At 44.2% G+C, this 26,974-nt stretch overlaps 1 protein-coding gene across 1 annotated transcript; it reads left to right on the forward strand.

Annotated features, from left to right (window-relative positions):
- Positions 1–125: 125 nt before the first annotated feature.
- OTULIN (OTU deubiquitinase with linear linkage specificity) lies at positions 126–25,149 on the forward strand. Its single transcript, XM_029053609.1, has 7 exons — positions 126–565; positions 9,948–10,024; positions 11,600–11,694; positions 13,800–13,943; positions 18,334–18,459; positions 20,187–20,456; positions 21,285–25,149. Exons 1-7 carry the CDS (start codon positions 126–128, stop codon positions 21,477–21,479), a joined length of 1,347 nt encoding a protein of 448 aa, XP_028909442.1. The 3' UTR covers positions 21,480–25,149.
- The last annotated feature ends 1,825 nt before the right edge of the window (positions 25,150–26,974 follow it).

Below are 26,974 nucleotides of genomic sequence, written 5' to 3' on the forward strand. Positions count from 1 at the left end.
GACCCTGCATCTCCCCCAGCGCTTAGAACAGCGCTCCGCACAGAGTAAGCGCTCAACAGCTGTCACGGCGGTGACGATTAGCAAGGGGAAAGGGAGGCGGCCCGGGCGCGGCCCCGACACCGCGCATGCGCCCGGGCCGGCGAGCGGCGGCTCCGTGGCGGGGCCGGCGCATGCGCGGGGGAGGGGCCGCGCCGGGGGGGGGCGGAGCGTCGGTGACGTCAGCGGAAGCGCGAGCAGCCGGCCGGCGGGCTCTCCGTGCGGCGGGCTCTCCGTGCGGCGGCCGCCCCGCTTATGGCCGCTCGGCCGCCGGGCTGAGGCGTGGGCGGGCCGGGCACGGGCGGAGCGCGGGCTCCGCGGCTTCCGCGCCACCTTCCCCCGAGCGGCCCGCCGCGGGGGGCCGCATGAGCCAGGGGGCGATGCCCCAGCCGGAGGGCTGGCGCCCGGACAGACCCGCGCTGGACCCGGAGAGGGCTGCGTTCGGCCGGGGGCGGGCGGCGCCGGCCCCCGAGCCCCCGGGACCCGGAGGCCCCCGGCCCTTGGCGGCCACGGCGCTGGCGGCGGAGCAGTGAGTGTGCCCCCCCCCCCCGCCCCCTTCCCCTCTTCCCCCCTTCCCCCCCACCGCACGCGCGCGCCCGACCGCCGAGTGCGCGCCGGCGCCCCCTGCTGGCCGCCCCGCCGCGGCTCGGCCTCCCCGGGGGCGCGCGCCGCCCCGCCGGGCTCGCTGGGCGCGCTCCCGGGCGCGCTCCCGGGCGCGCTCCCCCGGCTGCAAGGACCGGGGCGGGCGGGGCTGGCGGCCGGCCGGGACCCCCCTCCCCGCCGCAACTGGGGAAACCGAGTCAGCCAGGGAGGGAAGCCGCACACCATCGCCATCCTCCCCGCCGTTTATAATAATAATAATAATAATAACGTGGGGATTTGTCAAGCGCTTACTAGGGGCGGAGCGCTGTTCTGAGCGCTGGGGGAGGGACAGGGTCATCCGGTTGCCCCCCCGTGAGGCTCACAGTCTTCATCCCCATTTTACGGAGGAGGGGACTGAGGCCCAGAGAGGTTGACTTGCCCACAGTCCCACCGCTGACAAGTGGCAGAGCTGAGATTCGAACCCATGATCCCTGACTCCCAAGCCCGGGCTCTTTCCACGGAGCCACGCTGCAATCATGTGGGAGTTTGTTAAGCGCTTACTGTGTGCAGAGCACTGTTCTAAGCACTGGGGAAGATGAGGGTCATCTGGTTGTCCCCCGTGACGCTCACAGTCTTCATCCCCATTTTACAGAGGAGGGAACTGAGGCCCAGTGAAGTTGACTTGCCCACAGTCCCACCGCTGGCAAGAGGCAGAGCTGAGATTCAAACCCCTGACCTCTGACTCCCAAGCCCGGGCTCTTTCCACGGAGCCACGCTGCAATAATGTGGGTGTTTGTTAAGCGCTTACTGTGTGCAGAGCACTGTTCTAAGCACTGGGGGAGATACGGGGTCATCCGGTTGTCCCCCATGAGGCTCACAGTCTTCATCCCCATTTTACAGAGGAGGGAACTGAGGCCTAGTGAAGTGACTTGCCCACAGTCACACTGCAGACAAGTGGCAGAGCCGGGATTCGAACCCCTGACCTCTGACTCCCGAGCTCGGGCTCTTTCCACTGAGCCACGCTGCTTCCCTTCCACGCTGTTTATCGAGCGCTCACTATGTGCAGAGCACTGTGCTAAGCGGCCTGCCGGAGAACGTCAATCCCAAGTGGCCTCCACCAGCCCGGGGCTACCCTTTCATGTCCTGAGTATAGACAGACCTGTATCAGTTGATTTATTGAGGGACTACTGTGTGCAGAGCACTAGACTAAGCGTGTGGTGGACTATGTGAATGCCAGATTCATTCAGTAGTATTTATTGAGCGCTTACTATATGCAGAGCGCTGTACTGAGTGCTTGGGATGTACAGTTCGGCAACAGAGAGAGGCAGTCCCTGCCCAATGACGGGCTTAATGCCAAATTAGGTCTGCCAGCCTTATGATACCCTCTCAAGTCCTCACTGTAGACCTGTGCCCACGGGAAGTGCCCAATCAGTGTATTTATTGAGTGCTTACTTTGTGCAGAGCACTGCACCAAGCGCTTGAGAAGAGCAAACGCGATCCCTGCCCTTAAGGACTTTACAAATCCAAATAAGGTTGGTTGGTAAAATGCATCACTTTTTGCCCTGGGAAGCAGTTGTGGTGGAGTGGAAAAAAAAAACATTAATAAGAGCTTGGCCCTCTTATGGGGAGCCTAGTCACGTTGGCCACAGCTCCTGTTCCTTGTGGGTTTCACAGTCCAGATAGGAGAGAGAATAAGCATTTAATCCCCACATGACAGATGCGGAAACAGGTATAGAGAAGTGAAGTGGAAGGGGAGGACACATAGTATCCCCCTCTCTCAGAAGGATGTTTTGAGGATAAAGTAAGGCAGTTGATCTGAAAGGTCTTTGGATACAGCAAAGCACAGTATAACTTCAAGGAATTATTACCAACTTCTCCTTATCGGTAATCGATGAGTAATATTTACTGAGCGCCAGACCACTGAGCCAAATGCTTGAGAAAGTACAGTAAAGCTAGGAGATGACCCTGGCATTGTCCTGATTGATTGATTGACTGATTAATCTCTTATTCACATGACATATTCAGTGTCACCAAATCCTGTCATTTCTACATTCACATCTTTAAAGTCTGCCCATTCCTCTCTACACAAATTGCTGTCACTCTGATCTAAGCGCTTATTCTGTCCTGTCTTAACTACTGCATTTGCCTCCTTTCTGTCCTCACTCCGTCCATACTTCACTTTGCTGTCCAGATCATTTTTCCAAAAAACTGTTCAGTCCACATCTCCCCACCTCCACGTCTCCCCACCTCCTCAAAACCCCCCAGTGGTTGCCCATCCACCTCCGCATCAGTCTGAAACTCCTCACCATCAGCTTTAAAGCACTCAGTTGGTTCGTCCAGTCTTACCCTGCCCCGCTGGTTTTGTACTACAACCTTGCCTACAAACTTGGCTCTTCCAACACCAAACCTACTCTCTGTACCTCGATCTTGCCTACTGTGTTGCCTACGCCTCGCCCACATCCTCCCTCTGGACTTGAACTCCTTCCCCCTTAAGCGCTTAGTACAGTGCTCTGAACACAGATGCTCTTAGTAAATAGGATTGAATGAATGATTATACGACAGACCACCACTCTCCACCCCTTCAAAGCCTTACTAAAATCACACCCCAATCAACTCCTCATTGGCCTATTCCCTCTCCTTTCTGCATTGTCTGCCTACCTGTGTCTCTTTCCTTCAAGCACCCTGTATTCAGTCCTCCATCAGCCCCACAGCACTTAGGTATATATCACTTTGTTCATTATCTCAATCGTATTTGAGTGCTTATTGTGTGCAGACCACTATACTAAGTGGTCGGGAGAGTACAGTACTACAATAAACAGTCATATTCCTTGCCCCACAGTGAGCTTACAGTCTAGAGGTGGGAGCGACAGGACGGACAGACTTCAATACAAATAACGTTACAGTTAGGTAAATAAGTGCTGTGGGGCTGGGAAGAGGTAATAGCAAAGGGAGTAAGTCAGGGTGACGTAGAAGGGAGAGGGAGATGAGGAAAAGTGGGGCTTAGTCTGGGAAGGCCTCTTAGAAGAGAGGTGTCCTCAAAAAGGCTTTGAAGAAGGGGAGAGTGATTCTGTTGGATTTTGAGGCTTGTCTGTCGGTTCTGGGCCAGAGGCAGGACGTGGGCCAGGGTTTGGCGGCGAGACAGGCGAGATGGAGGTACAGTGAGAAAGTTAGCATTAGAGAAGTGAAGAGTGCCGGCTGGGTTGTAGAAGGAGGGAAGCGAGGTGAGATAGGAGGGGCCTAGGTGGTGGATTGCTTTAAAGCCAATGGTGAGGAATTTTTGTTTGATGCAGAGGTGGATGGGCAACTGCTGGAGTTTTTTGAGGAGCAGGATGATGTGTCCTGAATGTTTTTGTAGAAAAATGATCCGGGCAGCAGAGTGAGGTATGGACTGGAGTGGAGAGAGATAGGAGGCTGGAGGTCAGCAAGGAGATTGATGCAGTTATCCAGGCGGGGTCGGATAAGTGATCGTATAAACGTGGTAGCAGTTTGGATGAAGAGGAAGGGTGGATTTTAGCAATGTTGGGAAGGTGGGACCGACAGGATTTAGAATTTACTTTAATGTCTGTCTCCCCCTCTAGACTGTAAACTCTTTGGGGGCAGGGAACAAGCAGCGTGGCTCAGTGGAAAGAGCACGGGCTTTGGAGTCAGGGCTCATGAGTTCGAATCCCAGCTCTGCCACTTGTCGGCTGTGTGACTGTGGGCAAGTCACTTAACTTCTCTGTGCCTCAGTTCCCTCAGCTGTAAAATGGGGATTAAGACTGTGAGCCCCACGTGGGACAACCTGATTCCCCTATGTCTACCCCAGCGCTTAGAACAGTGCTCGGCACATAGGAAGCGCTTAACAAATACCAACATTATTATTATTATTACCATTTCTCTGGGACTTTTCCAAGCACTTAGTATGTGATCTGCACACAGCACTCAGTACCTTTGATTGTTTCGACATCCTAAGTAGAGCGTAGACCTTTTTTCATGATATTCCTTGGGTTTAAAAAAAGTCCTTGCTACTCCTTGCTAGTTAAGCAAAAAGTCTGACTCCCAAACTGGTGTCTGGGATTGAGAGTTTTCCTCCCTAAAGTGGGTTCTTGCTCAGATTTTGGGGGGTTTGGGAAATGATCCATGTGGAGGGTGAGGATGTGAGGTGAATCGTTTAAAGCTGCAGGAAAGACCTTGTAAATCCTGTGCAGTGTTAAAGAGACATGAGCTACAGGACAAGGAAGGCAGCATTTAAGTTGCAGCCAACCGCGGATTTTTCTAGGTTTTGGTTATTTCTGGGCTGGCTTCTTCACCCTCTTTGCTTCCATCTGGTTATTTTACCGTTCCTAAATACCTCTTCTGGGACTGGGAAAGGCAAAGGACCAGAGTTGGCTGTAACACGTGCCTCTTACTGTAAACTCGTTGTGGCGGGAAACATGTCTCCCGACTCTGTTATATTGTAGTCTCCCAATTGCTTAGTACGGTGCTCTGAACACATTAAGTGCTCAGTAAATATGATTGATTCTGGTGGTGGCTTCAGAGTCTACCTGCCACTCTCAGTTAGAGGCCTTTAGTAAGTCAGTAATACATTAGTGGGATACTTTTTAAATCAATATAGTAATTTCTTCACTAGCCACATGGATTTTGAAATCATTCATTCTCATGTGTCAGGTCCTAGTTTGAAAGTGAATGTAGTTCAACATCTTAAATGAAATTTAAGTAAATGCTAAAGATTGGTGAGCTTTCCTCCCTTTGCCTTGGTATTTTAGAGTAGGTTAGAGTACCTTAAATAATACTATTTATTACTCAAGCAACTGGGTGAATAGCTTGCAAATGCAAAACTTTCTGAAAATACAAAACAGCATAACTTCCTCATTGAGGAAAGTTATGGAATGCCTGCCCCTGTATTAAGGTGGATCTGATACGATTAGTGAATTGGGAAGTAGCTCCTCTAGAGTGTAAACTCCTCTAGACTGTAAACTCGTGGGCAGGGAATGTGTCTGTTGTTATAGTGTACTCTCCTTAGTGCTTAGTACAGTGCTCTGCACACAGTAAGCTCTCGAAAAATACAATTGAATGAGTTCACAAATGCAGTATTTTGTGAATGATTGAGCCCTAAAAATTCACTTTGGTTGGAATTATTTGAGTGTTCACTATGGTATTTAAGCGCTTACTATGTGTCAAGCGCTGCTTTAAGCTCTGGGATAGATAAAAGTTAATAAGGTTGGACACAGTCGCCCCTGTCCCACAAAGAACTCTCAGTCAGAGTAGGGAGAACAGGCCTTGAATCCCCATTTTGTGGATGGGGAAACTGAGTCACATGTTTAAGTTAAATGATTTGCCCAAGGTCACACAGCAGGCAACTGGCAGAACTGGGATTAGATTAGAACCCAGGTCCTCTGACTTCCAAGCTTGTGATCTTTCCACTAGGCAACTTTCCACTAAGCTGCTCCTTATGTTATTCCTGATATAATAGTATACTACTACTACTTCTAATACAAAATTATTAAACATTTACTATGTGCCGAGCACTGTGCTAACTGGTGGAGTAGATGCAATGCAATCAGATGAATCCAGGCCTATGCTCTTCCCAGCAGGACACACTACTCCTCAAATAAAATCAAATACATTTCAAATAAAGAACAGATCAGCCTGAAATATCCAGTTAATTGAGGCCAGTGTATTCTGAGAACCTGAATTGTCTGTGTGATCTGCAGGTACAGACATGAAGTTCTTCTCTTCTGGGTCACCCTGGATTTTGTCAAATTATCATTCGGGTTTTTACCCATCAGCAGTACACTGATGCGGTGGAGGAATAGCTCATTTTTATTTTAGTGTGAATTCTGCATCCCCAGAGAGTTGAAAGACATTATCACTGAGGAGTTGCAACATTTACATTCCTTGGTTTTTATTCTCTTGCCTCCAGTAATGGTCACAGGTTAAAGAGCCACACTTACAATCTTCCTCATGGTCTACATGGCATGCCATCTCCTTCCTCCTCCTATCTGTAAATTATTTTAGTGCCTGTTTCCCCTGCTAGAATATAAACTCTTTGTGGGCACGGATTGTATTTCCGACCCCAGTGTATTTTCCCAAACAGTACAGTGCTCTGCACAAAATAGGTGCCCAAGCAGAGTCAGTAGGCACGACCCCTGCTCACAAAGAGTTTAGGATCTACTGTCAAAATATGCTGCATCTCCGCAATTTATTCTTTTCTCCAGTTTTAGGTATTTGTTCCTTGAAATGGAAGCCATCCCTTATCTTTCTGCCTAATTGATTTAAAAGACATTTTAAAAACGTTCGTATGCTGTAATATTTGGAAACCATAATAGTGATGGTATCTGTTAAGCACTTACTATTTGCCAAGCTCTGTGCTAAATGCTGGGTTAGGTAAAATATAATCAGATCGGGCACAGTCTTGGGCTCACATTCCAGAGGAGGGAGAACACGTACTTGATTTCCATTTGGCCGAGAAGGCAACTGAGGCACGGAGAGGTTGTGGCTTGCCTAAGGTCAGACAGCAGGCAAATAGCAGACCTACGCAGCTGTCTTGATTTCCAGTTTTGGGCTCATTCCATGAGGCCCCGCTGCCATCTGTGCATGTTAGAACATGCATGTTCGGGACCAAAGAAAAATCAAGCAGGAGGTGTTGAAGAATTTTAATAAACTTTACCTCACCCCTTACATATGGGCTGCTTAGCTCAACTTTACCCTAACTACTGCTGCTTCTGCTACTTCCCCCTTTCCTCGCAGCTACCTCCTATATATAGCCCTCTAATCTGGTGTTTGTTAGGCGCTTACTGTGTGCCAACCACTGACTAAGTGCTGATAGATACAAGATAATCAGCTCAGGTTGGGCACAGTCTCTGCCCCATATGGAGCTCGGTCTATTATTTTTTTTAATGGAGTTTGTTATGACATACTATATGCCAGGCACTGTACTAAGCACTGGGGTAGATACAAGATAATCAGGTTGGACAGCAGATCATGTCCCACAAAGGACTCACAGTCTTAATCTCCATTTTACGGACGAGGTAACTGAGGCACAGAGAAGTTAAGTGACTTGCCCAGGGTCACCCAGCAGACAAGTGGTGGAGCCTGAATTAGACCCCCAGCTCTTCTGACTGCTCTTTCCACTAGGCCACGCTGCTTCTGTTACTGTCTCAGATTTTGTGGAAATTTATGTTTGTGGGAGAATTTTGAGTGTTCAGTAGCATTGAACAGTGTTTTTACTCCCTTAAGCTAGTGCTGTGGTGTTCTAAACGCAGTGATGAAGTACAAGAACTACTCAAGACAGGTGAAATTTTTTAGTGTCTAATGTTTTTCCTTTTAAAAATCAACTCTGGTATATAGCAGTATGTCCGCTGAGTGATGCTTTTATTAGCAAAAACATTCTAGGCATTCTGGGATGGGTCTGAGCAACTCTTGGGACATGACAAAAGGTGGCACGTCAAGCCAGGTTTGCCCGACAAACCAGTTCCAGTCCAGAGGCGGTCACTGACACCCTCAGCTGACTTTCCATTGACACACCTTTCCATCCAGGAGCCTTCTCCATCATTCCGAGATTCCCCCAAGGGGCTGGCTGGGGACAGTCTGCTGACCTTTTCCACCATCCTGAAATCGCCTGGGGGGCTGCCTGGAGGTGGGGGGCAGGGTCTGTTGACCTGAGATCCCCTGGGGGTGGTGGGAGAGTCTGCTGACCTCCAGCCCTCCAGGATCCCCGGTGGCTTCAGCTGTGGCTTGACCGGCAGGCATTGTGCTGTGCACAGCTCTGGTGCTGTAGTAACTGCTCGAACAGAGGAACAGAAAAAACAAAGCTCTTCTCTTCTTCCCCTCTCCTCTTTCACCTTAAAAACATTGGGATGCCTGCCTCTAGGATGAGACTTTTAAAATTAGGAAAACTTAAATTCAGGAGCTCATTGTAGTCAGAATTTTACTTTTAAACACTTTTTTTCTTGCAAATTGTACAACATAAAGTGAATTTTTGAATTAGTAAGAGGGATTCTAACACTTAGTCATTTTTTTAAATTTTCTCTGGGTGATGTTTGAGTGTACTGTGGATTTCTGGTTTCTTTTTATGGTGGCTCTGGCATGTGCTTTGGCAGTGACATCATGCTTACTGAAGTCATTGGACATGGAAAGTACCCCTTTCCGTACAGGTAGTTTCTAAAGATTGAAACTGGTTTTTTTACCTTAAAAAAGTGAAGGGGGATTTACTTAAGAGACAAAGTTAAAAAGGGAGACTTGAAGGGATAAGGGAAGCAGCATGCCCTGGTGGAAGGAGCACGGGACTGAGTCAGAGATCCAGATTCTACTCTGAACTTTGCCATTGGCCTGCTGTATAAGCCGTGTAGACTGTAAGCTTGTTGTGGGCAGGGAATGGGTTTATCAACTCTGTTACATTGTACTCTCCCAAGTGCTTAGTACAGTGCTCTTCACACAGTAAGTGCTCAATAAATACCATTGACTGATAATGTGATCATGGGCAAGTCACTTAACCTCCGTTAGCCCCAGTTTCATCATGTGTAAAATGGGGATAGATAGAATGTGAGCCCCATGATGGACAGGGGCTGCATCTGATCTGTTACTCTGCACATAGTAAGCACTTAGCCATGTTTGTTATTTCTTATCTATTATGTATTTTAGTGTCCTTCTGTCTCCACCAGATTATATGTACTTTGAGCACCCGCACTTAGTGCAGTGTTCTGCACACAGATGCCCAGTAGATTTTATTGGCTGATAAGGGGAAAGTCAATCAAATTCCTTTTCCACGGATGTGATATTCTAGGTAGAGTAAATGCTACAAAGAGGGTGGTTGAAAATGAAGCTTTAGGCTGGATACCCTTCTTCCCATGTTTATTTAGAATATTCAGCTCAAAATTGAAATAGTTTGTTACTTAAAGTTCTGTGTATCTTTTCACGTAGATGTAGCCATAAAATCACCAATCCTTACAGAATCTCACCAGAATCTTTGGTTCTTCATTTGTACAGCAGCTTTTCGGGGGGGGGGGGTGTGGGAGGGGGTGTGGGTGTGGGTGTGTGTGTGTGTGGAGGAAGAAATTGCATGATTGATGTTGACTTAAAGATTGCAAAGAAAATGATGAAGATATTCTATTGTATGTATTTCTATATAAGCAAACAGTGGTGACAACTTCAAAGGGAAGATATTTAGCTTGATAGAAAGGTGATGATAGCAAGCTGCATATATGTATTTAAGAACCTGAGTGTCCCATTTTAAAACAAATTCATGTAATTCTAGTGTTTTTATAGTATCTTAGGAATGAGTGCCTTCAGAAATTGATAAAATAGGAAAAGGTCAAATGTTTAAAATTACTTTTTTGATGTTATTCCAGTGAGGAGGACATGTATCGTGCTGCAGATGAAATAGAAAAGGAAAAAGAATTACTTATTCATGAGCGGGAGTCATCTGGTATGTTCAGTTTTATTCATGACATTTAAAGTTAATATAGTGGAAAATATAGAGAAGAAGGTACACATTTGCCTATAGTACTGACTTTCTCTTTATGAAGGGTAGGATGAACCATAATGGAGAAAATTTAATTGGGTTATGTACATTTTAAAATCTTTGATTTTGGAACCCTAATGTTACAAACAATTCCACTTATTACTAGAACTCTGCATGCAGGATTCAGGCTACTTGGAAAGTTCTCCTGAATACTGAATTCTAAGCTGTACCCATATGGTCCCAGATGCCTTAGAGATCACTTCGCAGGGCCTGAGATAAAGGAACAGCATTATGAGAAGCAGCATGGCTTAGTACTGAGAGCATGGGCCTGGGAGTCAGAGAGACCTGGATTCTAATCCTTCCTCCTCCACTTGTCTGCTGTGTGGCCTTGGGCGAGTCACTTGATTTTTCTGTGTCCCAGTTACTTCATCTGTAAAATGGGAATTAAGACTGTGAGCCCTAAGTGGGACAGGGACTGTATCCATAATGATTATCTTGTATCAACTCTAGGACTCAGTAAAGTGCCTGGCACCGTAAGCACTTAACAAATACCATAATCCCCACCACCTCCACCCCACCCCCCAAAGAAAAACAACAAGAAAAAACCCCTCGTTCCTCACTCCTTCCCTGACTAGATTTTAACTGCTTCCTGCCACTGGCTCCAGAAAACTCCCAACAGCTTTGATAAGTGCCAACTGTCAACTCACCTCTCCTGAAAAATATTTTTTACTGAAAAAGAGGCTCAGGAACAATCTTGTAATACTTTTTTTTTGCAAGGTGGGGAGGGGATGGGGGAGCGGGGGTTATGGTATTTAAGTGCTCACTCTGCCAGGTACCATACCACTGTACTGAGTTCTGGAGTTGTTACAAAATATGCATGTATAGTTTAGCAGTTATGAAAAATCACTTCTTTAATTTATATTTAATAAGTAAGGCACTTGCCATTCTAATTAAGAATGAGTGTCTCTTCTCATTCTGCTCTCTGGCCCTCTGAGATACAGCTCATACCAAACCATGTGAAGCTCCTGGATGAGCAGAGAGTCACAGCCCCCAGCTCTGATTTCCTAACCAGTCCTGGGCTAATTAAAAAAAAAAAATTGACACAGAGAAGAAGAAACTGTGCTGAGAAATGAATTCAACCTAAGGCGAAGAAGCAAAGCACTGATGCATTATGGGGAAATTTTTCCCATGTCCTAACATCCACATAAACGACTTTGCAATCTTTTCTGATAAGAATTTAGAAGCTGATACAAGAACAGTGTTGTTTAAAGTGTAATATATGTATCTTTAACATGTGCTTCAACCTTAATTTAGTGTTTTCAGCTGCAGTTCACTTTTGTCAGAAATCAGAAAACACTTGTAGAAATCATTTCCATCCCACTCCTTGACTATTTTATGTCACAGTCTCTTCAGTTAGAATAAGAAAATCCCACCATCGTGTTGAAAGAATGTATTGTTGTCTGTTACAAACTGTTTTGTTGCTGTTTTGTGCTTCCTCTAATATCATTTTATGTTTTGTATGTGATCCATCTTTATTAGAACACAAATTAAGTGTGGCACCAGAAATGGATATCATGGACTATTGTAAAAAAGAGTGGAGAGGAAATACACAAAAGGCAAAATGTATGAAAAAGGTATGACAATTATACACATGCATATGTATACCATCTTGGTTGTTCACTAGGACTCTGCATTTCATATTTTCAAGTGCTCAGTCATTTATATTGGACTGTCCTACATTCAGTGTATCACTGCAAGTTGATAGTTTCAGTGGAGTATCCACAACAGAGAGCTCAAAGTTAGAGAGTGTCTTCAGGATTAGGGGCAATTTCAGAATCCTTATCTGAATTTGTTCTCTTGCAGTTCCTGTCACTAGTAAAGTGTTGTATGTTGTATTAAAGTTTTTTCCTTTATTTCTTTGGCAAATGGCTATCTAATGCATCCTTGAAACATTTCCCCTTCATTCAGCTTGGACCTCATGAAATAAGTTCTAAAAATAAAACTCTAAAGGTAACCAGAAATGCTTGGTAAATACATTAAGCCATCTCTAATTTGGATTAGGTGGGATCCAGTGGGAGTGCAGTCTGAATTGATGAACCCCTGATATGCACAAATGTGTTTTAACTCAGTAGATCACAGTATTATGGGCCTGGGTTTCTGTGTCAGGGTATGTGTTTCTGCGCTGCGCTTCCTGGGGTATGTACTAGTCTGATTTTTCAGCCTAGAACAACTGGATATTTAGGTAGTGCATTCGGGTCTCCCATCTACCTAACCCCCCACCCCTTAATTCTTACTTGTGCAGGTGTTGAGCAGTTTTGTTAATCCTAAAGCAGATTGAACCTGCCTTTTATAGCTCAAACCTGCTATATTTGGTAGAGGAATAATGGGCTTGAAATGACAGTGTGTTTTCCATAGACAGTGTGTTTTCCATAAACTTGGAAAACTGTAGTTACTCAGATGGAAGCCTTATAAGAAATAGGTTTATAGAGACTCCACAGTTTGCCCTCTTAATTGATTCCACAGAAATTAGTGTCTGATATCCTTTGGCTTAACAAAGTTTAGATTGCATAAAAATAATGTAAAATTGAATTACTGCTTTCTCAAGATACCCCAAATTGACCAAAAATATTAATATATTAAAAATAGTGCCAAAACCCCAGTTGAGTTTGATCAGATAGCAATGTAAATATATACTAATGAAATATTTTAAACATGAGTAAAATTATGTACATGTTCAATTAATTTTCAAAGTGTTCTTTCATATTCTCTCTGGTACTGAGTTGCTGAGAGACTAGAGTTCTGAGATCTGCCATTATCTAATATAAAATTCAGTTAACAGAGTAGTGAAAGGGAACTAAAAGAAGAGTGCTGTAAAGAATCAGGTTGGACACAGTCCATGTCTTACCTGGGGCTCACAATCTAAGTATTTTGTCAGTGAAGTCTTCTTTTTTTTTTTTGGCAAAATGAGAAATATATATGCGTTGTATATACGTTGTCTGAGGGGACCAGTGTAGTAAAGGGCTGGAGGTGAGTGACAGCAACTAGTAGGCTTGACTGGCTGAATGGGAAAGGACTAACTTAAGCTATAGTGGTGGGAGGCTAAGTTCTACTAGGACTTGGAGTTTTATTCCATGTCACCATTGTTTCCATTCCTCGGAAAGGCTAAGACCTTCTTCTGCAAATGACTTGAACCACTAACCCTATTTTCTAGTAAAATTTTCCACTTAGCACTTTGAACTGGTGCTTTCCCTAGGGATGTAGCAGTTAGGAATGTTAGCCAGGGAAATCTTCATCAATAGGATGGTCTGAAGGAGAGTAACCCTCACAATGTTCCAGCCCCTATGACTCTAGTAGGTAATGGGATGCTGAACTGGATGAACCCATCTGACGTTTCTCCTTCACACAGCCGGAGGTAAATTTAGGGAATTCATGAGCGGCCAGCAAATTTGTTTTTGAGATTCATCGTCTGTATTTGTTTGTCTTAAGTCTATGTGCTGGCAGACTGTTCTGATGTTTTCCATAATCCGGTAGTCAATTTTTTTCCACATTGTCAACTGTCATATTTCCCAAGGTGACTTTTGGGCCAAATTCTTCACTTTGTCAAACTCAATCATTTGAACGATAGACACCGGCTCAGAGATCAGGACTGATTTATTCGCCCTGAATAAAGCTTGTTTAGCTTTTTCTAAGATGTGTGGACATGACAATCATCATTTCAGCTTATTTCTAATTGCAACAGGGCTATGAAGAAGTTTCTAAGAAATTTACCTCTATAAGGAGAGTCCGAGGAGACAACTATTGTGCCCTCAGGGCAACTCTCTTCCAGGCAATGAGTCAAGCCACTGAGCTCCCGACCTGGCTTCAGGATCAGGATATAGTGAAGGTACGATTCATTCTTCCCAAAAAAACCACAACTTGAGATTTTGAATATGATTTTATAATTAATTTGTACTTCCTTCAGTTTTACAAAGCTGTGGTGCTGTTACATAATCTATTTCCCAGCAGAATAAAGAGGTGCTATTTATTTGAGCATTTGAGTTGCTATATGTGCACCTTCTGCCATTTGTAAAAGGACCTTTTCACTTTCCACCCAAGGTGAGAGACCTGATTATAGCCTGCCCCCTACCCCGCTCTGAGATTTCCTGAGATGTGTATGTATTCTCGGGATCCTTGCTGTTCACTTCTGAGTTTACTGTCCTGTAAGAGCAAACCAAAATTCCATGGCATGCCTTGCCTCTGGCCAGGATCTTAGAAAAATCATGCTTAGACCAGCACTAAGGTAAAAATTGGAGTTGATTTGGCTCAGTGCTTAGGGTGAAAAGATACTCAGAACCCATGAAATAAGGCATTTTTTTGAAAGGGTAAAAAACAAAATTCCCAAATCTCTTCGTAGCCTTGAATTAGGTAACACTGCAAACCAGGACTGAGGTATCACCCGTGCTAGGTAAGAAGAGCATCACCAGACAACACAAACATAGTTATTGAAACTTGCATCTAAGATCCAGGTAATAATTCTTTCAGGCTCTTACTACTAGACACACATTACTGGCACGTGGATCCAATGTAATTTGGTTTTCTTGGGAGTTCTGGTTGGTTTCCTTATATTCCCACCATTTATTTAGTCCTCCTTACCCCGAATCTTCGGGTGATTGTTCAGAATTCAGTTGCTACTAGGGTAGTGACTTTTTGTTGCTAAAAAGCTAATGTCATCCTCAACAAGAATTTAAGCACCCATAAAATGGGAATCACTGTTTAAAGTACCAAAAGAGTTAAAACAGAAAATTTTGTTTTGAATAATGTTTAATGCTTGAGGCATTAATCCATTGAAATCATGAGAAGAGCTTTGTATTGAAGGAAGCTTCCTGTCTGAACTATTCTTCAAAATCAGTCCTTTTATTATGTTTAAATGATTTCTTAGATTAATCTGGTCTTTACATAAAACAATACAGGATTTAACCCACATTACAATTATCTGTTATTGAGATATGAATCTCAACAGGTTATTTGGCCGTCATTTAGAATCACCCCATTCTAAACTGATGCCAGGATGCAATGAATTCTCAGTTTCTTAGAACCTTTCATTAGTGCTTATGGAACCATTCCAATAATAATAATAATTGTGGTATATTTTAAGTGCTTATTCAATGCCAAGCAGTGTCCTAAATCCTGGAGTAGATACAAGATAATCAGGTCAGACACCATCCCTTTTCCTCACGGGACTCACAGTCTTAGTCGGAGGGAATACAGATATTTAGTTCCTATTTCAAAGATGAGGAAATTGAAGCAAAGACAGGTTAAGTCACTTGCCCAAGGTCACACAACAAGCAAGTGATGGAGTTGGGATTAGAATCCAGGTCCTCCGATTCCCACAGCCAGACTTTTTCCACTAGACCTTGCTGCTGCTTTAGTAGCCAAAGTGATAATTTATTTTAAATTCCACATTTCAGAGTCTCTTCTAGATCCACATATTTATCTTTTCTTCATCTGACTTTGAAATATTTTTCCTCGGGGGGACAAGAATGTTGGTAAACCTCTGGGAAACTTTATTTTAAAGTTTGTCAAGCAGCAAATTTTGCCCTGATTTATAGCTCTCATAGTTGCTGTTTTTCATCATATTCCCATTAAAAATTATAGTACTAGCCCATTCTGTAGTTTTCAAAGAGATTTCATTATACTTTCAGTTGCAACGTTATTTTGCTTGTTGCTATAGCACCACACTAAATTTAGAACACCCCCTAATTTCATGATCGATCGTCTCCATTAGCCAATAGGCACTGTCTGCGTCTAAATTATGTCAAATTTCCTTTACCCCACCTTGTCAGAATCTACCACAACAAATCCTTCAGACCCTGCAAATAGGTAACCTCTGCTTAGCCTTAAGTTATACACTGTTTAGTTAGTTATTCATCTTATGAGACATGCTTAATTAATGAAAACTTCAGGCCGATCTGAATTTTTTCTTAAAATTTCGAAGCACATACAGCACAACGTGAAGGTCGAATGAGTAGTGGTGGTTGGAATATTCTAGTTGCTGCACCAGCTTTTTCCAGCTCCATAGTGTTGGAAAAGATTGAGTATGTTTGTATTTGTTGTTGTGCATTCCAACAATGCACAGGGAGAAAAAACAACACAGAAATTAGAATGAGAAAGACCACCGTGGCTTTCAAGAGCTTAGCAATCCTAAGGTACTTAAGTTTCATCCTGTCAAAGCTTCATGAAACTACTGTTTCTGTAAGGAAGTGAAAATCTCACTCCTGACCTATGTTAAGCCACACTGGTTATTACACAGAGGTGACTTACAAATGGCCGAGAGCACAACAGTCTGCTCCTATGGCAGTCTCACAGATCTACCGTTCTCTGACCACAGACTGCTCTTACTGTCCCTAGCAGCCATCTCAAATGCTTGCCCTTGGGTGAGGGACTGTGTGGTTTAACGCAAACCAGCACCACTACTGTCCATTCGATACAAGCACGTGTCCTACTGGTTACAGGGCTTACCTTTCCCCTCTCAACCATTGGTGTTAGAGCAGTGCTCACCCCAAATGGCAAGGGGTCAGAAGTCAATCAGAAATGGACAAAATAAGCAAGTGCACAAGAGATTCTCTCTTAGTAACACTCAGCCCTGAGGATATAATCTCACTATTAGCAGTATCATCAACCAGAGGACAACCCTTCAGTGGGGTCCAACTTTCTGCATGGCTGTGAGGGCCTCATCCACCACAGCAGAGAAGTCCCTCAAGCTATTTGAGCTGTTTCACCAGCATTACAGATGAAAGGTACTCAACATGAAAAGGCAGACCAAGCTGCCAACAATGAAGTCCTGGGACCCAGTCAGCGCACAGACATTGTGGCAGCGCTCACCGGAGCACAGCCCTGCTAGGTGGGACATGTGAGGAGCATGAGTGGTAGCAGAGTACCCAGACAACTTGCGAATGAAAGGGGGGAAGTGTGAGCAGTGATGGCAGGGTGAGCGAATTAAAGATATAAGGAAGCAGAGTTTCAAACAATACAATGGACCGTTCAGCGGCCACCACCAGCTGAACAGATGGACGGAGGACAGGCAGCGATTGAGGTTTTTCTCTGAGTGGAGTCTTTTAAACGGTCAGCGTAAACAAGAGGCAGAAGCCGACGGGGTCGCTCTGCATCGGCACAGCAAGGAGCTATTTTTACGTGTCCATAATGTGTAATGGAATGTCTGATGCTTATCCTTTTTTACTGACCCACTGGCATGCACAGATAAGATTTCACCGTCAGTAGCATCATCTTCCAAAATGAAATCATCTTTGAATGTATCAGAGAAATAGAATTCTCATCCTAAAGTGCCTACAATTTGTAGGTACCCATTTAGATGGGTGGATTCTTTTATTAAAACTAAAAAGTTGGCCTGATTCCTTAAATGAGCTCCAATTTCAGGTGGTAAAATTGCCTGAATTTCTATTTCCAACCACGCTTGATGAGAGGAAGAAATTGTACAGAACTGTCTTTGCAACAGCAACACTGCTAATTATTAAGTGGTGTCTATTGAATGTTTACTATGGGCAGAGCACTGCTAAGAGATGAAGCCTGCAGTTTTATACCTTATGTGTCTCTTCCGCAGGTGTGTATTCTTCCCTTGGGTAATTGTCATTGTCACAGCAGGTTAACTGATAATGTGAATGCCTCCTGTTAAGGGCGATTGAATTTGAATATTCAAGTTGTGTATGTGTGAGTGAGAGAGAGAAATACCTGGAACATGCAAGGTTTCTCTCTGATTTTAATGTAATATTCTGGCCAGACAATCTATACTTCATTTTCCCTTATGAAGAGGGGGCTGGTTTTGTGTAGCATCTTTAGCACTTCTGCTATTCCACAGCACCTCCCTGAGTCTCACTTTAGGTAGTTAGGTGGGGACTGTGGTCCAAAAGCTTCAATATAAAATCACCTCGTCGAAAGAGAGGCTACTGGTTGGAGAATGGCTAGATCCTTGACAAGTATAATTGAACTTTTCAAGGTGACCTTAAGAAATTCAAACAGAGACTGCTGGCTTTAATAACTGCACGAGAGGTATTCTTAAAACGTTGCTTTTTCCATCACTGATCATCATGTCTGACTTTAAAGGCACTAACACCCAGAACAGAATGATCACACACACTCAGGTATTGTCTGCTGAATCGAAGAACATATTTGATTAAGTGGATCGATGCAGGTATTGAAATAAGATAAAGCTCTTGTCTCATTGTTGGAGGTGGTAGAGTCAGTCCTTGTATATTAACTTCTATTTCTTTATAATCTAGTTACCAGAAAAGCTCATCAGGAGATACAGCTGGATCAAGCATTGGGAACTTGGCCTCAAACTTGCTGGGAAGGGAGAGGACCTGAGTGACAAAATTCAAGAATCTCTAGCTCTATTAAGGAGGAAGGTTTGGAAAATTATATGTTTGTTGTTCTAAGTTGTAAAATAAAAACTTGCTTTCTCATCCCCACTCTTATAAATTGAAGAAGATATTGAACAGGGTTTCTGGGAGAATTGGAGCAGGATTATTTTCTACGAACTCAGAACGCTTCCATCTTTGCATTTGAGCTTTGTGCTTGAAGGCACAGATGAGGTGAGGGGACTCCCTAAATTATTTTCTGAACGAGGCAGTCAGTGGTATTTGAGTGCTTACTCTGTGCAGAGCACTCTACTAAGTGCTTGGGAGAGTATAATACAATAGTTTGTAGACATGGTCCCTGCAATCATGGAGTCTACAGTCTAGTTATTAAAAAGAGATTAAATGCTAGAGTGTCTGATTGTTAGAGTGAGAAATAGGCAACCAGAATGGCAGACATGTCAAAGTAACCAAGAAGAGGAGGCTTGGCCGACTCAGTGTTTTTTAGCTTCTTCAAGATTCAGAGCCAAGTGACGTGTCCTGTCACTAGTCCTGTCTAGTCCTGTGGGCTAGAGCCAAGAGAATATTTCATATGAAAAGACATCAAACTGAAAAGGCTAGGATTGACGAGAAAAGTCGTATACTTTCAGTTCAGCGAAGCTGGAAGTTGATATGCTGTTGAACCTCTGGGAGTTATTTCCTCTTTTTCAGCTAACACTTGTCTAAAGTGCGATCACACCTCAATCATAGTTTGACGTGTCTCGTCAAGCTACCGTTAACTGGTTTTGAGACTACGTTCATAAATGTGCACATTGCCAGTATTACTAGGTTTCTACCCAAAGGAGGCTGTATTCTGCCTGGCTAGAGCTAATTTGATAGGTGCCTTCTAGGAGTTTTTCTCACTCCCCCTTTTCTCACCTCTGCGTGTGCACATGTGTGCATACACACACATACACTCATTCCCTTCCCCTCCCCCCTCCTGCCACTAGCACGGGTCTCTTTGCTGTAGAGCCCTCTCCTTCCCCTGTGGTTAGCTTTGAGCTGAAGTGTTTCTGTAGCGGGGCTTTGGTGTTGTGGGCTTTATACTCCTTTCTAGTGCCCACACCCATCTCTTTCTGGCATCCTTCCCTCTTCTACTCCCCTCTTTCCTCGCACTTCCCAGCCCCTCTCTTGCAATTTTGCTCTCCCCTCCATTTTATAAACCCTCCCTTCCCTGTTCAGCAGAGTCTACCATTGCTCCTTCTCATCCTCCCTAGTTCAACCATTATCCAGGCCTTTAAATTTTGGGAACCATTCTTGCCTAAGATTGTCGATGCTCAGTTTCTCACCCTCATATATGGCTTCTAAGTCTTGAGGGGAGAGACCTTTTCCCCCCACCTTCAGCACTATTTCCTTTCCTTTATGTGTATACAGGTTGCCTCCATTTGAAAATGTTCTCAATTTCCAGTCTCCCTTTGAATTGTTCAGCCTCTGAGGGCTGCAGGAGATGGGAAAGGGAAGAGATGGAGTAGTATTCTCATCTTGTGGTTCTCTACTTCCTGCTTTCCCAGGGCCTGTTTAGGAGTTGTGTTCACATTGTTTTTATCCCCACTTTACATTCTTGTTTCCACCTGTTGCTAAAAGTGAATTGAGGTTTTTGAATTTCAGTGTTATGTATTCTTGGTCACTCTCCCCTTCCCCTGACTGACTATTAAGAAAATTGTCTGAGAGATTCTTTCTAGGAAAACCTTATTTTATTTTTACTTTTTTTATGAGTGGGGGAATTCTGTTTCTTACAGTGGGCCAGTCTGGCTGAAATGAAAATCACGGAAGAGAAGCAAGCCGCTTGTGATGAACTGTTTGGAAACGAGGAGGAAGAATACAGCCTCTATGAAGCTGTGAAATTTCTAATGCTGAACACAGCTATCGAACTCTATGATCATAAAGAAAAGGGAAAGGAAGTACCATTTTTCTCTGTGCTTCTGTTTGCTCGAGACACATCCAGTGATCCTGGTCAGTTACTGAGGAATCATTTGAATCAAGTTGGGCGCACTGGTGGCCTTGAGCAAGTAAGCTGGGTCACTGGAGAGGTTTGTTATGGGGTCATTCTGTCCTGGCTTGATTATAAGTCTTGCTTTCTTTGTCTTAACAGGGAGTAAGACAAGCAGTATGGCCTAGTGGATAGAGTATGGGCCTGGGAGTCAGATGGGACCTGGGTTTTAATCCCAGCTCCGCCACTTGTCTCCTGTGTGACTTTGGGCCAGTCACTTAACTTCTCAGTTATCTCATCTGTAAAATGGGAAATAAAACTGTGAGCCCCACACAGGGCATAGATTGTATTCAACGTGATTTAGCTTGTGTCTACCTCAGTGCTTAGTATAGTACCTGGCACATAGTAAGTGGTTAACAAATACCATTTTTTTAAAAACGTGAAAGGCCTTGTTTAAACTTCTGAACTGCATGTGCTTTTTGAAAATCATTAGTTTCTCCCTTTTCTGTGTTGGACAAAACGGAAAGGTAGTCCTCAGTGTGTAGTGACATCATGGTCTTTTATATTTAAGCTTTAGAATTTAATGTGACTATAGGAGAATTAAAGGGGTTTTAGAGAGAGGAACATTGTTCAGAATCTCAGCTGAACTCAATACACTTTCTCAATACCTGGAAAAATGCGTAATCCAGAATATTTATTACATTTTTCTCCTAAGGCCATTTTTGGACTGCTTTAGAGAACCAGAAATCACTATGCCCTTTCCTCTGTGGGAAGTCATGTCTGGGCAAGGAGAGAGACCTAATTCTCCTTGAACAACAGTGAAATAATACTTTAAAATGGCTTGACTCTCACGTTGTCTGGGTTTTACGCCTCCCACTGACCTGGTCTCCCCTTCATTTTAATTTAGGTTGAAATGTTTCTCCTGGCCTATGCTGTGTGCCACACCATCCAAGTGTATCGGCTATCCAAGTACAGCACCGAAGAATTCATCACCCTATATCCGACAGAGCCCCAGCAGGGCTGGCCCATGGTGACTCTGATAGCCGAGGATGATCGGCATTACAACATCCCCGTCAGAGTGTGTGAGGAGACCAGCTTGTGAATGCGAGTGGCCCTTCTTCTGAGCTCTGGGGGCTGGGGCTGAAATGACAGGTCTCTGTCATCCCTAAGCCCGAGGGACCATGCAACGATTTATGAGAGACCGCCCCCCCCACCGTATATGGAATCTGAATTTAGATTCCACAAAAGACTACCTTTGACCCATCCAGGAAGTGGGTCCATTGAGCAAAGTCTTTTCCTGGGTGATGGGTCACATTAAGAGGCCTACACAGAGGTTGTAAAAGTCCATGCCTCTAATAGCAGAATACCTCTGGATTGGAGACACCATTCACAAGGGGACGTATTGTCAAAGCCAAACCACCTTTCAGTGAGAAACTGGCATTGATTCTTTTAGGAAGGGATTCGGGCAGTGTTTTCAGCAGTGATGGGTCTCTGTGATGGTCTTCCTATGCAGTGTGCCCGAGTATTGGGGCTCTGGAAGTGAATTTGGTAACACCACTTGCTTCTTGGCACTCTTGCCCCATTGCTACGGCGGGACAAGGATATGGAAGTTTGCCTCTGTTGGTTTTTGGTTTTTTGTTCTTTTTTAATGTTTGAAATAAAATATACTTGAGAGGATTCTAATTGGGTAATCGGGAGATTAGAACACATTGGAGGGACGTGGAGTGGCTACCCGGAGGCACAGTGAGGCCTGGCAAAGGGGCACAGAGCCTATCCACTCAGATCACCCTGAAAGGAGCAGGTAGACCTCTAGGAGAGAGTTGGTCCTCTCTACGTCTGGAAGGTCACACTGTCAGTCCAGGTAACATCAGGTGGCTGTAGTTGGAGTGCAGGTTGCTGTAGTTGGAGTGCCAGGATTTTAGTCTGAGGCTTCACTGCACAAGGGGTGGGTGGGAGCTTTAAGATTTCTAGGCCCACTGTCCGTAAATAACAATATTTACTCTTTTTTTTAATGATATTTAAGTAACAGCAGGCAAACGTATCCTAAGGTTGCCAAGGTTGTTGATTAAGTAGGTTCCTCTAATATTTTAATTTGGGCTGAAGCATGGTGTATTAATTCTAAGAACAAGAATGACAAATATTTAATAAATTGCAAAAGTACAATAACCTAATTAATTTGGGATTTGGAATAATTTGAACTCTCAGGCGCTTACCATGTGGGGTGCTTTGAGAAAAGCGATTGAGTTATATAGGCTGAAGGGACTGGCTGTCAGGCCCCTAACTCCTGGCAGAGAAGCCCGTTGGGAGCTGGGCCGCTGCCCACTAGTCATTGAGAAAGAGAGGAGGCTAACAGTTCCGAAGGACCCACTGACCGGAGCCTTTATGCCAGCGTCCATCCCCTCAAATTCTACGGGTACCTTTCCAGTTGCATCTGACTGCATTGCAGATGTCAGGACTAGATCTATCATTACTCATTTCTCAGCACCTGGTACACAATTGTGATTAGAACACGGGGAGTGGCCCACAAGCCAAAGGAGGGATAAGAATAAAAGTTTGTTCAGGTGACTTTTTTCTTTTTCAGCTGAGCACTTTTATTTCACTCTTGCTAACACACCTCTCTGAGTCTGAGTGGAAGGGCACCAGTAGCTCTGCTCAACCAGGGAGTTTTTGTGACGCCTTAGAGCGGTGTTCTCCAGGACCATTTCCTCCAGGCAGCGAGTGGCATCTAGCAGCTTCTCAAGGTAGTGTGATTCTAAACCTTGGCATGTGCTTCTCTGGGACCCAAGTGCCCCATCCTGAAATTGGACTAAGAGGGTTTAAGGGCAGGAACTATCTGCTGTGCTCTTTTGTGTCATGGTTAGTGTCCAAGATGCTTAGAATTCATGTGAAAAATATTTCATACCATACTTCTCTCCAAATCCAGGGCGGAATCGAGTCCATTGTCCACATCTGTTTAGCTATTCACCCAAGTGCTTAATACAGTGCTTTGCACACATTAAGCACTCAATAAATATTGAATGAATTAATCCAAACTCCTGCAAACTTCACCTGTCACTTCATCATCCAGTGAGCACGCGATTATAACTTTTGATTGAGTCACCGTCTGAGATAAGTGGAAGAACACATTGCAGGAACCTCAGTTAGGTGAAAAGTGATTCCGTGAAATATTGCTAATCGGCAAAGATTTCCAAAAATGGATTTTTATGCCAAAATGTATATTTCTTGATTGTCCATATTTTTCATTTTATTTGTCACTAATAGTCGAGGAAGTTCATATTTCGAGGAAGTGTTTTGAATGGTTCAGTGATAATCAGTTTTGAAAAAACTGGATGTCGATCAAAGAGGACTCAGGAGGATTACAGTGAACTTTAAAGTGTTGATGCTGTTCTGGAAGAGGAGCAGATGATAGGAACAACAAACCCACAGAGTACAGAATTCCAGCGCTAATAGGAATCAGGGATTCTAGTCTTGGTTAATCAACTACAGAATTTGCCTAAGGAAAAGATGTTACATGAGTTAGGGTGCAGCCTGTCTGCTATTTAGGGGAAAATTGCACTTAAGTCTGAAAACCTCATGGCTTCTTTGTAGCCTCCAGTGAGTAGACAGCAATACAAAAGCTACGCTTCCAGATTCTTTGTTTTTCTTCCTACCATATGTATTTTTTCTGTACAAGCAGTGACTGTTTACTGATCCATAGAAAACAGATTCCAGAGTTTGGATGAAAGAGAGGACAGGACTCTTCAAAGGTGAGTAAAGCCTCATTACCATAGGTGTCCCCCTCTGGTTCCAGGAAGACTTTATGGGTTGAAGTCATCTTTTCATCTTCTTTCTCACGGTTGTCGTGAATGCAACACTGGGATTTCTTCAGCTCGCTGTGTTCTCTGCCAAGAAGAAAAACTGGGAGGAAATATGATGGGTTGCAAAAGACCAATGGGTTCTTTAAAGGAGGGTCATGGGACTCTCCAGCAGGCAAATGTTGGACCAGTGAGATTATGTAGAGTCATGCACCATGGAGAAGTAAAGGGTACAGGGCACTAACTCCTTCATGATCCTAATCTTGGTTTCTCAAAGACTCGGGCATGATAGATGTTGAACAGGAATGAAGTTCATGCCAGAGAGAACTGACATTGATTCGCATTTGGTTATGTGAAAATTATGGTGGTTTGAAAATGTTTTAAAGGCACTCAACTGACCTATCTTGATTTTTACCTGTGCCTCTGTGGGGACCTTTGTTACATATTCAGGTTATTAGACTGAGTCAGCATTTTTGTATTCAGACAAGGTGAAGATAATGTTTCCTTTGTCTCCTTTAAGATGTTTTTATCTTGGTCTGTGAACTCATTTTAGTGTAACAGGTGCAACCTCAGGTCAGTTCAGAGACTCATTTTACTGTGGAACTGGACCATGTCAGGCTACCATGAGCTGCCTACTTCCTTTAAGGGCTTTGTGGTCTCCCACAGGGGAAAGGTGCTATTTTGCAATCTTAAAATCCAGTAGCTAGAATTTTTATGGAAGTTTTCAGTGAAGTCCTTCATTTTGTTTTTATTGAAACCCTAAGGTCATCTTGAACAAAAACTGTGTATTCAGGCATTTCACAAAGATCCGCGTTGTCTTTTCTGGTGTAAGGATTGTTTTTCACAAGACAGTTACTGAATTTGCACGTCTCTTGCCTGTTCCCATTTGAAATCCTGGAAACATTTTGAGAAACACAAACCACAGGGAAATCTTAAATATACCTGTAAATAAAAGCCAAACCGTCCTTTGAGAATCTGTCCCCGGCTGCTTGGTTTTGTTTCTTCAATAGTGAAACCTTGAAAGGAAATGTCTTGAGCTTGGATGTGGCTAAAATTAACTGTTGTTCACTCTCTTCCGTTCCTCTTTACACCCCACGTGGTAAACTAAAGAGCACAGGCCTGATGAGAGATTATAGCACACTCAGCGGACCTGGAACAACGAGTTCACTGAGGAAGCTGGAAGTAATTCCAGTTTTTGTTTCCATTTCAGTGGAAGTTATAGCCTCCTGTGTAGAAACTGAGGGGCAAAACAGTGATCTTGCTCAAGTAACTTGGTGGTTTTTTTATCTCTGGCCAGAAAGATGCTGTTGCAGTTCTGTAGGAAGCTGGGTGTTCAGTGGAAAGTGGAAAAAGGCCGTGCGGTATTCGTCCCTTAGAGAGTGGGAGTTTTAAGAATTGGAGGAAAAGTCATCCAATCCAAAACTCCTCAACGGGGAGGAGTGGATTTTAGAAAACTAATCGGAAAATGGGGAGTTTAACCATGTGGTGGCCCACTCCCCTTTTCCTTCTTCCCAGGCGGAGTTGAGTCCACCTGGGAAGTTGAGTGGTACCGTATTTGTGGGCCCCAGCTCAGCCTGTCTCCTGATTCTTCTCTGCATCGCCTGACATTTCTCCCAAGTAGCTCCTTCAGTGAACAGTATTTTAAGTGAAGAGCTGCTATTGTCATTCTTCTCATGACAACTACTATTCAAACCAATGGGTGTTTGCTTGCAAGAGGCCATAGGTGTGGGGCCTGGGTTTAAGGAGAACCAACTGAAGGCAATTTATGGCTTTTGATGTATGAACACTAAATATGAGGTTTGGAAAGCACTAATACAATATAGCGTAAAACCGTTTTTCCCCTGTAAAATGCGTGAATTCACCTGACAATTTTGTCTCCCCCTTCACACACACAACCCAGCTGCCATCTCAGTGTTTCCCTTGATAGCAAAGCAGTTAGGTCGCTTTGGTGTGTAATGTTAGGGGCCATTCTGCGGAAAGGTGCTTTCTGGTGCAGATGAAAAGGAAACGTCCCTCAGTAGAACTGCCCTAGCTATGTGGACCTTTTTACAAGACCATTTCATGATCAGGACCATGAGGTATAGTCTTACTATGCCCAACTTTGAAGTCAGCCTTTGCCATGGATGGGAGGGTGGGAAAGAGAGAGATCAGTTGATTGAGTTTAAACAATTGTAATCCGAAGATAGGTTGGTTTCAGCCTCCTTTCCTACCAGTGTTTTCAGCAGGGCTACTAACCAGTAAAATGAATTGGCCTTCCCCCTCTCTTCTGTGCTGTGTCGGGGGAGATGAAGTCAAAAGCTAAGGTCTTTTTTTGGCTTCTCCAGTGGCCTATTTGTAAATGGGAGTGGCCATATCTATCCATTTTGAAGACCTTCATTGGCAATGGCCTAGCAAAAGCCCAGGATTAAATACCGGCTCTAGGTTTTGGCTAGTTTCCCCCAGATTTTTTTTTTTTTTAACCTGAAGAGCTGTGAGGTAGATTGGGTTAACAGTGGCTGGGTGGATGCTATAAGGAAGCTCGTGCTGGGTCGATGTGGTATATGTGCCCCCTTCCTCGACTGCCTCAGGCCAACTGCCAGCTCAGCTGGTGGTGTGAAGCTGACCTTCAAGAGCTGCAAGGAGCACGCCTCTCCGGGGAATGTAGCAGAGCTGGACGGGGAGACGTTTCTACCCATCTTGGTAAGTCCCAGTGATCTCATCGTGTCAGACAAGTGGCTAAGCTGCATGTGTTCGGCAAAGACGAAATTAGCAGTTAACCTCTTTCGGCTTTGTGCTCTTTCGCCAGGGCCAGGCCACACCTGCC

Source organism: Ornithorhynchus anatinus, chromosome X3, assembly GCF_004115215.2.
Source record: "Ornithorhynchus anatinus isolate Pmale09 chromosome X3, mOrnAna1.pri.v4, whole genome shotgun sequence".
Lineage (NCBI taxonomy): Eukaryota > Metazoa > Chordata > Mammalia > Monotremata > Ornithorhynchidae > Ornithorhynchus > Ornithorhynchus anatinus.